Here is a 21,018-nt window from a genome sequence, read left to right as displayed (position 1 = left end):
CTTTTCACGCGATAATGGCTGAACGGATTTCGATGAAAATTGGAATATAAATTAAGTTGTTCGTTGTAACTTAGATTTTAGGCTATATGGCATTCAAAATACATTATTTAAAAGGGGGCTTATAAGGGGGCCTGAATTAAATAAATCGAAATATCTCACTTATTATTGATTTTTGTGAAAAATGTTACATAACAAAAGATTCTTTAAAAATAATTTGCGATAAATTTTATTCCTTCAAAAATTTTTATAGGACTGCTATTTAATGAGATAAATGAGTTTTAAAATTAAAATAACTGCCATCTAAGGCAAAACTTTTGATAGGACTGCTATTTAATGAGATAAATGAGTTTTAAAATTAAAATAACTGCCATCTAAGGCCGTGTAATGAATTAAAAAACAAATTACTTTGTCTATAAGGGGCCTTGGACAGCAACAATTGAAAGCTATGAAAGATAGCCTACAGGGAATGTTTCTGTGTTTGTATGAAGTAATATCGGAAGCTAAATTAACCGATTTGTATCCCCTAATTAATTATTATTTCACCATTGGAAAGTGTAGTTTCTCTAGATGGGCATAATGCTATAATGTTATTACAGTAACTTCTGATATAATATAATATAATATAATGTAATATAATCCTATAATATAATATGTAATATTATATAATATAATTTAAGTTATTTGAAGTGTTCAGAACCGTAGTGGGCCAAGCGCCATTTACTGAATACGTAGAAAACAAGGGTTAAAATTAAGTTATTACCATAATTCAATGGAAACCTATAACAAGTAAAATAAAATATACACATTAAATCTAAATGATGTCAATCTTCATGTTAAAGGAATTGTCATTGCACCAAATGAGTGTCTCTGGACCAAAATGATCGCATTTTAATTATTTGGATGCAATTTAAATTAAGTAACATATTAAATGATTTATCCTTCTGTCAAACACGAATGTTCCCTGGATCAAATGTCCTATTTTAATTATGTAATTACTTTATATTCATTTCTTACGGGTGCAGCGGAGCGCACGGGTACGGCTAGTGAGTTAATATTTTGTAAGTTTATTTCCAATATCATCATTAATATTACTGTAGGCACATATGTAATAATACAGCCGAGATAATAAATCGTTAGAGTGTTGTATTGTTAATAATAGTCTTCACTCTCACGGAATTTTTCATAAAATATCATTGCTGCTGATTTCGTCGTAGAAATTGTACGGTTGAAGTTATCTGATACCTAGTTAAAAGTAAAAGCCATCTTTTGTAGTTCATTTTTAGACTTGACCAGTAAAACAACATCGTTAGCAAATAAAAGTGCATTAATATTTATATTTCAGCTATTAAAATATCGGCGTTCAGATTACAAATTTTTAGCTTTCCATTTTCTAAACAGAGCGTCCATGTATAAATGTATATAATGCCGGTGATAAACTACATCCATATCGAACACAAATGTTTACAAATAAAACATTTTACCTCTTTTATTCCGTATGAAAATACATAATTTTACTTCCCTATAAAGATTTCTTATTGCGGGATGGGAAAGTATAGTTACATTTATTTTGTTACACGGAGTTTTGGTCACAAATTACATTTTTGCCACACAGGGTTTTGGTCATACATTTCAGTCTTGTTACACGGGCTTTTGGTCACAAATTGCGTTTTTTTCACACAGTGTTTTGGTCATACATTACAGTTTTGTTACAAGGTGTTTTCGTCACAATAATTTTTGTTCTATGGTGTTTTGGTCACACATTACATAATATTCAGAGTTTCATAACAATACATAATCGGCAATAACATTTAACTATTTCCACAGCACCAAAATTCCTTTGGTCATTATTTGGAAACTTGCTTTAAATTATGGGTGAAGAATTTTGTTTTATAAGTTGTAGACGGGATGGAGAAAGATTAATATATGAAAATTTTGTGTTTACTAAAGACAGATCTAGTTTGACAGATATAGTTAAAAAAACGGGATAATTTGGAAGTGCGATTATCGCAAAGAATGTAGTTTTATGATTACTGTTCCTCTTAACCGGCGAAGGATTTTATCATACAAACCACCCTACAGACTGGGATCGAGTACAAGCCAAGGAATTCGTAGAGGCTAAGAAAGGCTGAGCACTCACTTCAAGGAAGACTGTTTCATCTACCGTCCAATCAGGACAAGTAGCGAGGCAAACGTAAAACTTCCAAAAAAAACTATTAAAATAACGCTCCGTACTATAAGGAGAGAGACTTTTGCTTAGGGAACCAACAAGTATTGACAGTCTGGAAGATATACCTGAAAGGTACAGGAAAACTTCAGATGGTCAAAGGTGGCTTCTATCAGAATATAAACAAAATTATTATTTTTGCGAGTGATAGCCATTTGCAATGTTTACATAACTCTCCATTCGGGATAATGGATAGCACATTCAGGTCCACTCCAAATATTTTGTTGCAAATATATACGATTTATGTCAATGACTTCCAGTCGTCCTAGTTGTTATGCACAGAAAGAACCGACAGTCATATTAATTTGTATTTCATATCCTAAAAGAAGTGTACAACAAATTTAGACGCAGTTAAATCAAACATTTATCTCTATGGATTACGAAATAACTGTTATGATTGTCATCAAGGCAGAATTTCTAGAAAACAAAGTATCGGATTACCTATTCCACATTGCCCAAAACGTCTGGATAAGGTTACATTCGGAAATTCTTGCAGTACAATACCAGAGAGAAGGAAATGAAGATCTAAGAGCATAGTTCCATTCCATAACTCTGGAATTTATGCTCGAAGAAAACATTTTCCAGGCCTTTCAAGAGTTGCAGGATGCTGTACCTGCATAACTCTTAGTAATCGTGGACAATATCGAGAATAACAACTTGAGAAACCGAAGGCATGGAAGAGATAGGCAGCAACCACTGTTTCCTCCGGATACCTGGAATTGCTATCTGCGTTGCTCAGGAAACCTTCTCAGAATCACGAACACCTGTTGGACTTTCATCGAAGAATAATACTTTAATAGGCAAGACTTGTTCCTCTTTCTACCATGAAATCAAATAGCTTCAGGCCAAAGTGACTTAAATAAAGAAGGACATTGAAAGAATAGAAGCATTTACCGGTAAAAAAGAGGGAAATACATTCATATGGACACAAGAATCTCTCGTATTGCGGACAATTATAAAAATTATAAAGCCTATAATAAATATTCTTGGCTACCTACGGACCACAGGCCACAACATAGCACCTCATAATTTGAAATAAGGTATTAAAAATGTAATATTGTTGTAATTTTCTATTTCTATTCTAGATTAAAATATTGTGATACAGCTATATTGTGACATTAATTCACCTGTGACAATAATGTTACATGTGTCCAAATTCAACGGTGACAATTTGGAAGTGACCAAATTGACCGGTGACGAAATGTACTGTGACAGATTCACTTGGATTCCTTATTGCTTGTTTAAAAATTACCTGTTAATTTTATCAAAGGCATTTTCCAAATCCAAAAATAATGAGTTTCGATGATGCTTACAATAATCCATTCGCCCGTATCCAATGGCAATTCCTCGCTTATCCTTGAAATCCTTGTCGACCTGGAGGCAGGCCGGTCTAATGTACGCATCGAAAACAACCTTCTTGTTGAGCTTGAAGAGTGCGATATCGTTGTAGCGAGCCGGAAGCTTATAGTCGGGGTGCAGGATCATCTCTGCTATCGTGAAGTCCTGAGGCTTAGCATCGTCGTCCGTCACATCGAAATTCATCTCTCCTAGACGAACCCACTTTGCTGGTCCTCTGCAAGGTACAGCAATATTCTTGAACTTTATTTGTAAAGAAAGGAGACAGAATTATTTTAAGATATTCTTAAATTATTTCCTTTCAGAGCGTATCCTCATACAAATTGAATTATGTGACTGTAGAAAACTTAGATTCAAGGGTGCATTACAATACAAGACAAATATAGATTTATGTTCTTCATATAACTTGGTAAATTATTCGTCTTATATTCCTTTTAGGCCCAGAAGTTAAACAGAAAAAGCAACTAATAAATGAACATTAACCTGAAAATAATGACCTTAATTCAACGGTCCTTCAGAATAAATCTCTAGCATATCACACTTCAAATTATTTATATAAAAAAGAGCTTTTTGTAAACGGCCCCAGGGGAAATCACTTTCTGGACGGTTCTTGTAATTGCGCTCGACTGGCTAAATTTTGCATAGGACTTGTTTTGACATTATTAACATGGTGGAAGAAAAAAAATTAACTTTTTTGTCTGTCCCCATCAGAATGTTTGCTTATGAGTTATTTCACCAAAACTTCCGGTTCACCATTTTCTCTGTTTACAGAAATAATGAAGTTTTAACAGTAATCTTTCCCAACGCTATTAGGCTACAACGTTCTTCTGAGTGGAGTGATTTTTTTTTCAAATTATTCACCACTTATTCTATTAGTGCTAATTTTCTTTATAATATGAACATTACATATTTAATTTTTGTTTAATTTATAAACATGATCTAATCGCACCTTAGACTACATGTTTAACTTCAGTGCTGAAGGAGTTGCAGATGTAGCACGGTGCTATAGACGTAATACATTTTCGTAGGTACTTTGAGAAAAGACAAGGGCAGTCACAGTAAGTAGTATACTTAGCTTCATGGTAGCAGCATGAAAGTAGTGAATGACTTTCTGCAAGGTAATGCTACTTACTTTTCTCTACTTTTGCTGCAATGTGCCGCTGTCAAGACCCACTCGTCGCTCACCAGCGTGCCTCCACACATCCATGATATGTCACTCTCTGAGTCTCCATAGCCTATGATAGCCTAGGCAAACACATATACAATTAATGCCACTCAGTTAATCGTGGAAATAAATACACAAACGTGGATAACAAACGATGTGACTGCGAAATCTCCGAATTCATATTATTCATTTTAAAGAAAAAATCATTGTCAGTCAAGAAACTAATAAATTATATTTCGCGCATTCAGTCTTCTTCAGCTTACCAGTGATATTCTTCCTTGTACAGAGCGTTCGCTAGGAAACAGGTTTCGCTCAAATAAATACCGTTGGAATTTTATTGCTATAGATCAAACGCGACTGTCGAGGGCATAGTGTGTACATTTCCCCTGGATCGATTGTGGGAAGGCTTTGTGTGGCGTAGTACGGACAGAAACGCAAACTGAAGGTCAAGGTTAGAGCATTAATATACAGCAGTTCATTTTATTTCGTAGCAGTGCAGTAAGTTACACATTAGAACAATGAATTTTTATTTACAACGCGTATGTTACGAAGATTCGTGTAAATAGAGTCTTGCTATATTTTCAGTAGTCTTCAGTTCCAACTCTTTTGATAACGTAACCTCCATATCATAATTTAAAGTAGTTGTGTGGTATGCGATAAGCGCTTTATGAATAGTTCAACATATACTCCATGTTTTACGACGGCGCGGCGTGAGAACAATATTGCTCCATTTTTATGAACTAGTCTACTAGTGGAAGGAAGAAAAGAGTTGGTATACAAATATTTTCAATAAGAGGATGCCACAGCGCTTACTGCTGACAATTCTATGAACATTACGCGTCCAGTTTTCGGTGATGGGATAATTATCTTAGGATCAAGCAAGCATTTGAGGTATTCAATACAGATTCGTAAAAGACAAATAAAAGCATAGGACAAGTCTCAAACGAAGGGAGAAGACTCAAGTTGTACAGTAACTAAGGTAAATGCACTAAATATTATCTGTCAAATATAACATGTACCGCGCCGTACCGCCGTGGTCTAAGGCATGCCCGGACTCACGTTATGGAATGAACACTAGTTCGAGTCCTCATAGAGAAGGAATTTTCTCGTGAAATTTGAGCCAGTGTATGGGACCGGTGTCCTCTCAGCATCATAATGTATTTGGGGAGCTGCGATAGGTAGTGAAATCCGGTTTGGAAAAACAGCTGTAACGAATGGGGAAGGGAGATTATCGTGCTGACAATTTGATTGTAACAGACAAGCGCTTTAGAATGTTCGAAAAGAATATTGACACATGTGTAATGCTTAGGATGACCAGACATCCTCTTTTGTCCGGACATGTCCTCCTTTTTAGGCCTTTGCCCGGGGTACGGGTGAATTTTTAAAAAATCAAGAAATGTCCTCCTTTTCGTAACTTGTATGCCTCATATTTTTCAATTTCAAGTAATTTGTCTGTAGGTGGCAGCAGCATCGACTGAATATACTCTTTGCCAACGATCATAACTCTCTTTCCTCCTCCTTATTATGGTCGTTGCTCAGAGGTAGCTAGTAGTAAGTCGAGAGATCGAGGTGCGAATATATCTAAATCTAAAAATATAATTTCTGTCCACTTTCATATGTAGCTACGTAACTGTAAAATCGTTATTATTAATTTTTTCATAATTATTTTGTAATAAAATAGATATTAACATACTCTTTAGTATGATACAAGCCTTGAGACCCGCAATACACTACACTGAGAACCATGAACTATGTAATAAGTGTGGAGACAGCTAGCAATGCTTCTGTCTTCACAGTACAGCTAGAAATATGCTGCTACACAGTGGAACCATCTCTGTATAGATAATTAAAACACGAATTTTATTATGCCATACGGAAAATAGTTTGATCAAAGACCTTATATATAAAACTAAAAAAGATCTTTGAGTTTGATATGCGCTGATAGAAATAAAGTTACATAAATTTGAAAATCGATTAATAGTTCAATGTCATTCACGTCATATAAATTTTATAGGCTACAATTAGGTTAATTACCTGTGGGAACGGGAAACATACATGGTGGGATAGCTATGTTTTAAAAAAATCGCTAGCCGACCAATGTCAGCTATGCCTTATTCCAAGCGTTAATCCGTGCGTTAATCCATAGCTCGACAATGCAGTACATATTTTTTGCTTAAATATGTACTGTAAATATTTTGTAATAAAATAGATATTGACGTAATTTATAGTATAACATGGGCCTAAGCCTAAATCTAAGTACATATTTTCTGTCCTTTTTTTTCGAACAATGTCCTCCTTTCTGAACCTTTGTGTCTTCCTTTTTATCGATGTGAATCTGGTCATCCTAGCAATACTACAGTTTGGGGATGCTGCGAATACTTATTAAGAATAAATGAGGTTTCATAATTTAAACTGCAAGTAAAATATAATACTAGAGTTATGTTTAAAAATGTAACAAGGGGAATACAATGAGAACAAGGATACTATAATGAAAACAAGAGGAATGCAAGCATTAGGATAAGACAAGGAGAAGAAAGGGAATACAAGAAGAAGGGGAAAAACAAAGAAAACAAAGGTGGTTGCATTTTTATGTGACCATCAATTTCCAACCTACACCCTACCTAGTGAAATATATGTAAAGAAATATCCGAAAGAAACGGTGGTGGTTGTGAAAGAAGGAAAGTGTAATTGAGGGGCTGGGTAAAAGAAGGGCATTTTAGAGGATGTGTCCTTTTCGAGTAAAACGCTTTATTGTGTTCTCTGATCTGTTATGCATATGATCATCAAGTTGTAGTTCAATACTGTGATCGTAGAGGTCAGGAGTACCCAAAATGTAAAGGCGTGCATAGGTAACATTATTACGATTTGTTAATTTTCAACATCAATTTTCTCAAAACTTCCATTTGAGAGAAGTGCCTTTCTTGCACACAACCCTTCAATTACGATAGCGAAATAAGGATGTGTTGTGTGTGTGTTTTTGTGTGTCTGTAAATTTCGTATTGTTCTAAAGTATGCGAAATTTACAGACACAAAAACACACTCACAACACATCCTCAACACTCAATTCAATTTCAAAACACACACCCTTTTCGATACAGTCATGTACACACCCCACCACAACAAGAAACCAAAAGAAATGGAACTCATTAGAATTCAGCGAATGATGTAAACAACATCGAAATTATGCAAATCTAGACTTTCAGGTGAAGCTCCCTGTAAAGCAGATTTGAATAATTTCAAGTGAAAAACTGTTCCGGGGCCGGGTATCGATCCCGGGACCTCTGGTTGAACGTACCAGCGCTCTATCACTGAGCTAGTGGAGTTCCCGGGTAGCTCAGTGGTAAAGCTCTGGTACGTTGAACCAGAGGTCCCGGGATCGATACCCGGCCCCGGAACAATTTTTCCCTTGAAATTATTCAACATCGAAATTAGTCTGTCAGGTAACATAAGACCAAAAATGTATAATGTTAACACAGCTAAGTCGTTATTTATTTTTAGATGGTTATTTAACGATGCTGTGTCAACCACTGGGTTATGTAGCGTCGATGGTATCGACGATAGCGAGATGGTATTTGACGAGATGAGACCGAGGATTCTCCGTAGATTATCTGACAATCGTCTTACGGTTGGGGAAAACCTCGGAAGAAAATCCAACCAGGTAATCAGCTCAAGCGGGAGTTGAACCCGCGCCCGAGCGTAATTCCGAATCGTCAGGCAAGCGCCTTAATTTATTTATTGAAATAATTTACGGTACATCAGTGACCTGTGTTCAGTTAAGTGTTAGTAGGATGGGTAGAGTTCGCACATCAAGAGAGAAAATGGCAATCTTCAGCGGTAAGAGATGAACAATGTAGTAAAAATGTAATAGCTTTGTGCAGTCCAATCCTGGATGATCTTACCTGGGTAAATACTGTGTAAAGAAATTTTAAATTAATCGAATAATTCAGTATAAATTACTTCACATCATGCTTGTCAGAAACCACCTCTCAATATCGCTCATGCTGAAAACATGTACAAGGTGGCCAGTCAAACGAAAAGATTTCAAGGCGCAGAAAAAAATGAAAAGTTACTATTATATAAATTTAATGAGTAGAAATGATAAGTATATGAATAACTATTAGGTATGTAATAAGAAAAAAATAGTTCTTAAAAATTACGTCAGCCAAGTGGCTTAATTGAAACGCACACATTTTTCGAATCTGGCCACGAACTGTTGCATAACCCCTCTCAGCATATTGACAGGTATCGCAGCGACCTCTTCTCGTATACGTTGTTTTAGGGCTGGAATTGTTCTGAGTGGATTGCCCCCAAACACCTTCGTTTTGAGGTGTCCCCATACGAAGAAATCACATACCGTTAAATCAGGTGACCTAGGCGGCCAAACGATATCCCTTTTCCGAGAAATGACGCGGCTCGGAAACAAAGCATTCACAGCATCCATCGAAATTCTTGCGGTGTGTCTTGTTGCTCCGTCCTGTTGAAACAGTGTGTTTTCATTCACTGGAAAATGGTCGAGTTGTGGTGTAAAATAGTTCTGTATCATTTCAACATATCGCACTGAATTAACTGTCACTGCACTTCCGGCCTCATTCTCAAAAAAGAATGGGCCGATTATTCTTGATGATGAAACCGCACACCATACCGTTACTTTTTGGGCATGGAGAGGTTTCTCTTGAAGTGCAATCAATTAATTGCAGTTTCCAGTAACGATGAGCACCATTTATCGAAACATGGTAGAGACAAACAACTTGGTTACTAGGGAACGCGGAGATAGTGGCGTCACCGCTTAAGGAGTCATAAATTGTAAAGTAAGTAGGTAGAGAAGATACGGTTATATTCATTCTCACCCTCTCCGTATGAACAATAGGCTATACTTCCATCAAAATTTTCCGTTTGACTGGGCCACCTTGTATTTTCGTAAAAATCTTAAAACAGTTTTTCGTAATATCACAATAAGTCGTGTAATGACAGTGATAAAATACGTTCGCTCTAAATGCAGAACTATTAATCTCTAGAAAAGTTTTTATGGCGTTGAGAGGCATAGCTGCTATCCGGTACGATCTCGGAAAATATGGATAATGTATCAGTCCCACTTCAGATAAAAATACGATGACCATTAGACCTTTAGTTTGTAAAAAATGAATTGTGATTACAATGTAGTGGTGCTGGGTATGCGCACATTTGTTTTACCATGTGAGGAAACTCCTTAGGGCCGGACTTCACGCCCCCGACTACGAGAGGAACCTCCACTATCCCACACGTGGAGACTTTGTTTTTGCCGGCGCCGGGTGTGAGCACTGGACTGTCCTCTTCTTGGTACACAGCCTCGGCGTACTTTTCGCACACTGCGAAACAATGCGGAATATATCAAATGTACAAACTTTACAATCAAGCTGTTGCTGACATTACATCAAAGAGATATGTAGATAGGTTGGTTTTTCTGTGGTCAATTTCATTTTCACATTGTTAAAGGTTTCCGGCTTTGCTGACAAGTATCTGCAAGCCAACGTCCCAACTCAGGCTGCAATACAGTATTATTTTCCTATAGGACGTCTCGTGTCACCGCAAATCTCTGATGAATAGAGCGTAAACGATACATATACAGAGTGTTAAAAAAAAGGAGTCCAATATTTTAGGAGGTGATAGTATGCATCAAAACAAGAAAATAATGTCTAATAAACATGTGTCCTACAACACATACTTTCTGAGATCTGAACACTTGTTCATAGGAGGTGCTCAATGTGACGTCCATTCATTGCAATGCATTTCTCTGCCCTACAATACAGCAGACTACCAGATAATCATACCGTAGTTGACAACCCTGGCATGGAATAATGATACGTCACAAGGAATACTGAAAACAAAAGTCTGGTTGCGGATAAGAGCGGGGTTCAGCAGAGATGGTGTTGTGAATTTTCGTAATCAGCATGTGTAGGCTGATGAAAATCCCCGTGCAGTTGAAGAAACAAGACATCAGCACCAATTCTCAATCAACTTATAGGCAGGCGTTCTTGGTGATAGATTAATAGAGCCATACGTGCTACCACAGAGATTACCTGGGGATCGTTATCAGGACTTTCTTATTAACGTATTAAAACAAATTTCAAAGAGTGCGTGATTCTTTACGCCGGAGGGCAGAGGAATGCATTGCCATGAATGGACGTCACATTGAGCACCTCCTATGAACAAGTGTTCAGATCTCAGAAAGTATGTGTTGTAGGACCCATGTTTATTAGACATTATTTTCTTGTTTTGATGCATACTAGCATCTCCTAAAATATTGGATACTTTTTAACACCCTGAAAAAAAAACTGAAAATTATTACAATAGTGGATATTAGATAGGCCGTCTTAATAAGAGAATGATTTTCCAATTGTAAGCAATATTCTCCTGAAACCTCAATCTAAGCAGTGCACATTTGCATAGAAGATATACGTATTGAGTTTCTTAAAATTTTTTCACAAAATTATAAAGCGTTGGTATAGGCCTATTAAATTAATGTTATTATGTTACTTAAATTAATGTTATTACTAATTGAATGGGTTATCCGAACAAAGTTGAAACAGCTGCAAGCTAATGTTTAGAATGCTAAAAAAAGTATTTTAACGAAACCTTCTAGGTTGTGGATGATTCGTTAAAAAGATACTTTTTCTGACATTCAGAATCTTATAAATTGTGACTGTTCCAACGTTGTTTGGGTAACCTATTCAATTATTTACTTCAAATAATTTTCCCCAAATAAACATAATGAAGTACAGATGCATAATTCTCTCCGCAAATTGTATTGTATTTTATTTTTAATTTAACCTCTACTTTGTATTCTGGATCCTAGTAGTCAGCCGTAGATGTCGGCCAGGTGTCCCAAATTATGGAATTTGTTGTTTGTCTGGTCTATTGCATTGTGCTGTACTACATTGCGTTATGTTGTGTTCTTTACATATTGACGTTGCAAAACTTCTTCTTCTTCTTTCTTGGCCTCTGGTTCAATTTACTGATCCCAAGTAGCCAGCTAACTTATCTAATATAAAACTATATTCTGTAGTGAAACTAAATAGGCCTAAGTACGTAGTACCGAAGTATCGCACCCACAGGTGACTAATTATTTTAAAAAACGTAAATGAATAATGGATGTTAAAGAAGATAATGAACAACTCTGCACATCATGGAGACAGACCGATGAATCCTGTGTTGTATTACTTTACATTTTACATTGTTTTTAAGAGAAAAGAATAGAAGCATTTGAAATGTGAATATGGAGAAGAATGGAGCATGTGAAGTGGACAGACAGAATAAGAAATGAAGTTGTGTTGGAAAGAGTGAGTGAAGGAAGAATGATGCTGAAACTGATCAGAAAGAGGAAAAGGAATTGTTTGGGTTATTGGCTGAGAAGAAACTGCCCACTGAAGGATGCACTGGAAGGAATAGTGAACGGGAAAAGAGTTCGGGGCAGAAGAAGTTATGCTATCAGATGGTAGATGACATTAAGATATGGTAATCATATGCGAAAACTAAGAGGAAGGCAGAAAATAGGAAAGATTGGAGAATGTTGGGTTTGCAGTGATATATTATATTATATTATATTATATTATATTATATTATATTATATTATATTATATTATATTATATTATATTATATTATATTATATTATATTACTTATTTACTTACAAATAGCTTTTAAGGAACCCGAAAGTTCATTGCCGCCCTCACATAAGCCCGCCATCGGTCCCTATCCTGTGCAACATTAATCCAGTCTCTATCATTATATTATATTGTATTGTATTATATTATATTATATTATATTATATTATATTATATTATATTATATTATATTATATTATATTATTAGGTCGTCTTCGGTGGTTTCGTATTTATCATGCTGAATCTTTGATCCGAGGTTCGCTGGTTTGAAACCAGGCTTGGCTTTTCTAGGGCTGAACCCGGAACGAGTCCCTGCACTTAAGCATGCCTTGGCCCATTGTGTGTTCTATACAGGGCGTTTCAGAAAGGATGTAGGAAACGTCGTTGGTTGGTAGGACAGGATATTTTGAGTTAGGGAATAAATGTCCGCCAAAACTTCCTTTCAGAGCTACATCATTGTAAAGATGCTAATCTCTACAGGTAGGCAAGTTGCTCGAAATTGAAGGCCATTTTGGTGGCCGGTATATATTCATTTCCTGTCGAAACGGCTCCAAATATTCTGTCCTACCAGCCCACGAAATTTTTACAATCTTTTTGAAACACGAACGCAGTTACCAGGCATCAAAAAGACCTTTAATTTCTAGCAACTTGCCTACCTGCAGAAGATGCTACTTCTACAATGACATAGCTCTGAAAGAAGGCTTCAGCGGACATGCATTCCCCATCTCAAGAGCTCCAAATGTACTGCCCTATCACCCCACAAACCTTTTTACAATATTTTAAACACCCTGTATATGCGATTATTGTCCAAGTCCGACAGTAAGCTTGGATAGTATTCGTGAATCCAATGCTAACAAGTGGATCCTCCTGCCTCAACTCTGACAGAGCCAGTCCCATTCGCACAAGTAGCTTGAGAAGTTTCAGGGCCTGGAGCCTCAAGCCCTTCCTATATCAGCATCAGAAACCCGTACTATCCCTAAGACTTCGCCCCAAATTATTTGTAACTATTTCAGATGGTAGATGAAATGAGGGATTAAGGATGTTGGTGAAATAATAGAAGGGAACGGCGCTGGTCTTTCATCTATGTAGCCTGGATTCAATCGTATGGAATTTAACTGAGGGGGCATGGATGGCCCAGCACTGCGACCTATGGAGATCTATTGCGCTAACCCACGATATGGAGTGAGTTGCATGCCGCAGATCCCCTACGAGCACCGCCCTAACCACATGACTTCCTTAACGACCGATCCCTACAGCCGACAGAATCCATATACCATTCGTGCTTCGGCAAATTCCCCCAAGGCCCCCTTTTTGGTTCGAGGCGAGAGAGTCAGCAGCTTCGGGAGGCCGCCGGTAGAGTGATCTGAAAAACCAGAAACTAGATGATGAGGAAAGGATGATGGGGGAGGAAAGGAAGTGGCGAAGATGAGTGGGTTCCAATCGCCTGATAAAATTACCTGATATTCACCCTAGGAAAAACCTCACCCAGGCAACTCGTCTTAACCGGGAATCGAACCTGGGACCGCTGGGTTCGGAGTTAGACTCGCTAACCCCTCAGCCACAACTGTGGACTATTTGTGGTATACAAAGCAGACGTTGTACAGTGTTTTCTCGGGGTACTCTGTTTACCTCTATCATTACACAAACACTTTCCACCTTCTCTCACTAATCTGTCACCTACAGTACTAAAAATAGGCTGGAATGAAGTTTTTGGAATAGTATGGGTTTCCGATGCTGATATAGGAAGGGCTGGGGGCTCTGGGCCATAGGGGTTCTCAAACCACCCATCTGCGGATGGGATCTGGCTCTGTTAGGGCTGAGAAGACTTTCAAAATATATAGGCCTAATGTATGAATGTATTATTATATCAACGAATTAGTATAAAAATAATACAAATCATAATGAAACATAATAATTATTGTTCATAAACATAACTGAAATTAAATAAAACATAAACGTGGTCACTTAATAATGTTACTGCAATGTTACTATCCCTTCTTATTCTATCGCTATTATATTTCTTGCAGTGTAGACTACTCTTGATTGTAAACAGTTGTTAGCAAAGATTAATGAGATAGTTGTATGTATGTATTTATTTACACTGCAAGTAGGCAAGCACCCGGTGGCAGACGACATTCTCTTTACACTAAAAGATCCTAAGCTGTTTGGTGCTGAAATTTAAACAACATTGTTCACTGTTTGAAATGATGGATGTATAGGATTAAAAGGATATTATAAGAAGTAATATGTGAATTTTCTTAATTTTTATATTAATTTATATTTCAGTCGACCGCTTATTGGCGTGTTTGGAAATTTATCACATAAGGACGCTTTCCATTTCCATTTTCCATATCCAAAGTGTTCGGATATCAAGGCGACAGATGTTAGACCTAGAGTTACTGCAAATAAAAGATTTATTTTAAGTTATCTATAATTGTTAAGGACTTTCAATAATTCCACGACAAACAGCCTATAACCTACATTTTCTGCAAAATTATGTTCATAATGCAGGAAATTTATTATTGCTTATTTGAAAATAACTTGTCGGATATTTTTAACATTTTCACTGTATCAAATTAACCGCGTTACCCAACGAACAAAACGTGTAATTTTGTGTACACTTTGATATATAAAATATTAAGGCGTTTAAAAATATAACAAACCTTCGCATAGCCTTATACCTAGTTGAATTGGACCTAAACTAACAGAGAATAGTATTTTATAAGGCATAGAGCACTTGGATTTTAATGTGCACTACGCCTACTCGTATTTTAGTTATGCAGGAATGTAATGTTAAAAATAATGCGCCCGTTCCCGATTAAATTATTTATGTTGCGTATAAAATATTGTTCATCTCAGAACAAAAAGCGATCTGCTTTAAATGCAGTACTTCAAATATCTAATGAATATTTAACAGCCGACATAAATATTTAAGTATCGAATATGTGCTTGTTATGAGCGTTTAATACCGTTTGCCTTCATAATAAATAAGTTGGCTACAACATGTGCGTTATCGTTGTTTCATGAACGGTTCAAGAGCTTTACATTTCATGTAAATTTATCGTCTTATTACGACAGCAATGATTTTTTTTTCTTTTCAGCATTTTGTAATTAATAATTTAACTTTTTTGAATAACTGTTGTGTGTTAATTGTACACTTAACATAACCCTTTGACTAAAGAGATTATTTCAACAAGAGGATATACTAAAACCGCTACTGAGCGATACTGAAATAAAAAAACGAAAGCTAACAGAAAATCTGTACGTAATGCGCCCGCTTCGTCTACCAGATTCATAAATATTCTATTGATTTTCGGTCTTATTTTCCTAAGAAGGGAAGCCGTCGGATTACTGACAGAATCACGACACTCGTAATAAATATTTAATGGTCAAGAATTATGTAGACCTTCATAGATGAATAAATTAAGTCTAAGTGTATCGTTATAGATTAAGAATTAATTAATTTTATGAAATTATATCCAGTTTATTAAAAAATCATGTGTTTATTCAGTCATCTGTTTCTATATTCACTGTATTTTTTGTTGTTGTATTCATTAGAACGGTTTTTTTATTTTCTTAGCCGCCACCCCCCCCCCACAGTCGCAACAAATTAAAATAAATATTTCGTGATTTTTTACTCAAAAAAAACTTGATAACAATAAACACTAAACTGTTAGATGTCTTAATAGCGATGTGATTGAATCGACATGTTAAGTAGCAGGAAATATTTTACTTTTATATATTGAAAACATAATAAAATTAATTTTTTAATAATACAACATTCATTCATATTGGCAGCAAATAGTACTGTGACCAAGTTGCCATTGTAAAGAACATGTCACGTGTTACGAAAAAATACTTATGACCAACTTATCATTGTGACGAACAGGTATTGTGACCAACTTATTATTGTGACCAATTGGTATTGTGACCAAATTTTCATGGTGCGATTGAGGAGTAGGTCTACTCGAATACCCAGCAAATTCTTCAGACATGAGCACTTAGGCCTATTCTTGAAAATCGAGGAATTCTTGTCAGGCATTCACTTGCAAACAATAGTTGACATCCTAAAGAATTTAAAGCAATCTGTGAGACGCGGTAGAATAACACAGGGCAGGTGGAGTGCGTCGTCTTACAATGATTTTACAACTTGTAATTCAGGGATGAGACGATATTAGCTCTCAATCACGGTAGAAGAGCTCGACCTTGATCACGAGCGCATAGCGCATCCACTACATAGCGTCCCAACGTAGACACAGGGATGTACATGAGTCATTCCACGTCAAATCGCACAGCAATAAAACACGACCTTCTCGGAAATGGTCGATTTTTTTTTCATGAATTCCAGACATCAAATAAGGAGACCAGTATTGTTTTATTTTCACAATTATTAATTATTTGTGTAGTTATGACTATTTGAAGTTATGCAAATTATGCGCGCACTGCTACATAAACTCACTTGGAACTCTGTGTCTACATATTATTGAGATTTGCGGTTTGGCGCATTTGAAACACTAAATACAACACTTTTTATTACTTTAGGCCTATCACAAATAAATTAAAAATTTGGCCTATTTTTATCATTTCTTTTTCAAAGCAAAATTACTATATTAAATAGCCAAGTTAAAAATCTAAAAAAATATAGACTTGTTCGCTGATGTATTATCTGTAAACTACTGCATTTATAAATGTGGGATCGGCACCCATACATTTGTAACAATTTATTTTCCGGAGGCATGCACGCGCTCGCGATGCCCAGCTAATGAACTGCTTGCAGTCATAGGCTAGAAGACTGCCCGCGGAAAGTTTTACGAAATTCCCCGTTGCATCTGATGTCACCATACTAATCATCAAATGATTAATACCTTAAGGAACAGTAAATATCTTATCTAAAGTTATTTTATTATTGTCAGCTCAGCTAAGAGGGGAAGCCCTTCACAATGCTGTATGTTTATGCTGTAATATATCCAAATGTTTAACGATAGCAAGGCTAGGTAAGGCAGTAAACTTTTGGCAATAAACAGATGGCAGGAGACAAAATATAGAAGAGAAAAATAATCAGTTTGGGTTTGAATTTTACGGAGTGACGTGACTTCTATACATCATGAGTGATGGCAAAGATCGCGTAATATATAACAAGTGTTTAAATCCATTTACCTTCCTAATCACTCTTTTAAAAAGAAAAGTACACTAAGACGCGTAAGTCGCGACTTATTGATAAAGCTTAATTTAAAGAAGTCTTTGAATGTGCAAATATGTGATTCGTTCCGTAAAAATCAATCAATTTCCGAATAGGTCAGGTGAAATTATATGTGAACCCGGTAGTTCTTGTGATATTAATAAACATGAATCAAATGAAAGTGCGGACAGAGAAAGTGACTATCCCAGTTCTTCTTCTAGCAGTTCTATGGATACAGAGCTAGAAATAACCACTATTCAGGAACTAAACAAGAGTTTGATGTCAATAGAATCTCCTATCAAGAAAAGAAAGCTACAACAAAAACGACACCCGTGAAAAGTTACAAAAAGTAAAAGGCTCCCTAGCATGTAAATTTTTTCATGTAGAAGATGCATCGTCATCCCTTCAAAAGTCAGCCATATTTTATTTTTGACGGAATGCAAAGAAATATACAACCTGAAAATTATATAGTTATTGCAGACTTTTCTGGAAATTATTCATTTGTAATACAAGATTCAATACAAGTGTGCATTGGAACATATGCCAAGCCACAATACATCCTTTCGTGGTATATTTCAAAGCCGATACAGAAATTCGTCACAAAAGTATTGTCATCTCAGAAACTATGAAACATGACACCGATCCCTTTCACTTTTCTCAATCCGAAGCAATCAATTCAATCAATTTCTTAAAGCAAGAATTCAACGATATGAAAAAATCATCTACTTTTCCAATGGATCAAGTTCACAAAAAAAAAAATTTAAATAATTGGTTACATGAAGACGATTATGGAGTTAGTGCTGAATGACACTTCTTTGCAACGTCTCATGGTAAAGATCCATGTGATGGCATTGGAGAAACTGTTAAAAGACTTGCCACGAGAGCCAGCCTATACAAGACCCTATAACAATACCAAAAAAAAAAACTGTTTGTTTGGTCACAAAAAATATGTCTAACGTGTCATTTATATTTTGTCCATTGAATAAGCACAGAAACCACACTGAAAAATTTGCAGGCCAGATACAATTTAAATCTATGTTTGTGTTGTATTTCGTACTGACGTTTGACATTTTTTTACACATATATATATATATATATATATATATATATTTACTTATTAAACACTATACTTCAATGCGACGTTCAATGTATAAAAACTGAACCTCCTACTTATCATTAAAAAATCATTGTAATCTCCCCTCCAATCTGACATTTTCTGCAACGTTGTATGTGCTGTACACCCTTTCTTACTGCAGTATTAGCAATGTGCCTCAGAGAGAAAAGCGCCGCGCCTTTAGAGAGAGCTTAAAAAGCTCGCGCTCAGAACTACTAGTAAGCACCGCATCACTGGCTGTAATTGACATGGAAGGGCACTATATTTGAAGTATACAAAGTGTTTCAAAATTACGGTAAAGCTTTATGATCATTATAATTAAGGATACAACAAATTAGTGCATATAATTTGTTTAAGAAACTCTCGACGTTTTTATTGGCACGTAATAAATAGTCAATGTGACAACTCCTTGTTACAAAGCATATGACCTATATCAACGTGATAATCAAATCCTTGCCACACTCTCTCCAACATATACCTATTTGCAGAATACAATTACAGCATTGAGCCGGTGTCTTACTTCTCCAAAATTTTGCGGTAGAACTGATACATAAATTGCACCCTTCACATACCCCTAAATAAAAAAGTCACGTAGTATCAAATCTGGTGACCGGGGAGGCCAAGAGCGATAGGCTAGATCAGCGACGATAGAACGTCTAATTCAAAGATGACGTGGTAGAAGGCCAATTCGGAAATATCTAAGAAATAATCTTTGTATCATTGTTACTGAATTGTTTTCGCAAGCTGCAGAATGCAAAATTATTTATGTTGCGGAGTTGCCGTTTTTCAAAATATCTTCCATGGTAACAGAAATTATACGTTTTCCAGAACTTAGAACGTGCACAATAAAATTTTTTCATTAATACTTAATTATAATCATATAAAAGCATTAGCATTATTTTGAAACACGTATCCTAAATAAATGTAATTTGTAACAATAAGTGCAATGTGTTGCCATTGCTTTTTGAAAGTCCTAGCATTAATGTAAAATTAAAATTGCTCTATACTTAAAACAACAAAGAGTGAGCATAAGTTTGCTATACCCCCACGCTTCATCTTTGCTGCTGCCTGGCATGCTCATAAAGAGAGGCGCAGTCCACCGCTGTGGAGTAACGGTTAACATGCCTGACCGTGAAACGAGCGGGCCCGGGTTCAAATCCTGGTTGTGACAAGTTACCTGATTGAGGGTTTTCCGGAATTTTCCCTCAATCCATTAAGAAAAAGTGCTGGGCAACTTTAAGCGCTGGACCCTATTTCGTCCGCATTATCACCTTCATCTCATTCAGACGCTAGATAACCACATCAGTTGATAAAGCGTAGTAAAATAACCCACTAAGAAAAGAGATGCGCTGTTATAATCAAGGCATGGCAGTATTGTATGCATAGTGAACATAAAACGAGTATTGTTGTACAAAAGTTTGTGCTGTGCGTGACTTTAGAAAATTTTCTACGTAACGGATAGTGAAACTTTTTGCATCTTGTGTTTTTCTCTATGAATATTAAGCCTTTGCAGAGTCTTGTTCGAAGTCTATATCTAGACGTTATTCTTGGTCCAACACAATGAAGGGACACAGGCTCCTGTGGTATGGGGTAGACACAAAGTCTAGCCTCTCCATAAAAAGAAGTAAAGCAATGCATTGGTAATTAAAAGAACCATGTTTTGACTGAGAGTCAACTTTACAACCACGACTTCCACGCAGTGTCAAAGATGTGCTTTAACTTAGTGTATAATGTACTAGAAAATACTGTTCAGAAATAGCACACTTACTTTTCTTGGTAACATCGCCAGCTGACAGCACAACACTGAAACACATACAACCAAACACTGTAAATGTAAGCTTGGCTCTAAAGAATGAAAAACAAGCACTCATGTCTGTTTATGTATATTGCCACTACTTCAGAGAACGCGTGGCAAGAAATGAGAATCTAGCCGTTCAGATCTGTTCGTACAATAACGACACTATTTTTTTTTCTGTTTACGAACACACAAGTTTAAAGCTCTCCAGATAGCTTATCTGTGATCGATCAACTCAGTGTTTCTGGATATAATATAATGTTCATACTTTTATGACCGAGAAGCCATTAGCTATGGCACTGTTCTGGTACTGCCTGCTGCCGGTGAAGGTATGCAGTAGAGCGAGTATGATTGGTAGGCTCCTTCCCCTTCACCTCCCTATCTCAAGGCTCCTTGTTGTGCCAAATGTTTATAGCGTTATTAGAGATACTGTATCTATGGAATTTGTATTATTTTATTAGGTCTCACACTTCTGGTAATTGTTAAACTTTGTTTGTTACGAGTAATATATTTCAATAAATTTATAACGCGGCACGCCCTTGGCTG

The 21,018-nt window shown here is 36.2% G+C and overlaps 1 protein-coding gene across 1 annotated transcript in view; it reads right to left on the bottom strand.

The window, feature by feature from the left end:
• LOC138698000 (serine protease snake-like) overlaps window positions 1-20,770 on the bottom strand; it is a 28,501-nt gene extending 7,731 nt beyond the window's left edge. Inside the window, exons 1-4 of the mRNA XM_069823668.1 lie at window positions 20,446-20,770; window positions 9,936-10,090; window positions 4,713-4,825; window positions 3,538-3,797 (exon numbers count right to left, since the gene is read on the bottom strand). Coding sequence (XP_069679769.1) covers window positions 3,538-3,797; window positions 4,713-4,825; window positions 9,936-10,090; window positions 20,446-20,548 — 631 coding nt within the window. The 5' untranslated portion in view covers window positions 20,549-20,770. The remainder of the gene's footprint in view (window positions 1-3,537; window positions 3,798-4,712; window positions 4,826-9,935; window positions 10,091-20,445) is intronic.
• Between the last annotated feature and the right edge of the window lie 248 nt (window positions 20,771-21,018).

This window comes from Periplaneta americana, chromosome 4 (assembly GCF_040183065.1).
Source record: "Periplaneta americana isolate PAMFEO1 chromosome 4, P.americana_PAMFEO1_priV1, whole genome shotgun sequence".
Taxonomy (NCBI): domain Eukaryota; kingdom Metazoa; phylum Arthropoda; class Insecta; order Blattodea; family Blattidae; genus Periplaneta; species Periplaneta americana.
This window is presented reverse-complemented; position numbering and strand designations above follow the sequence as displayed.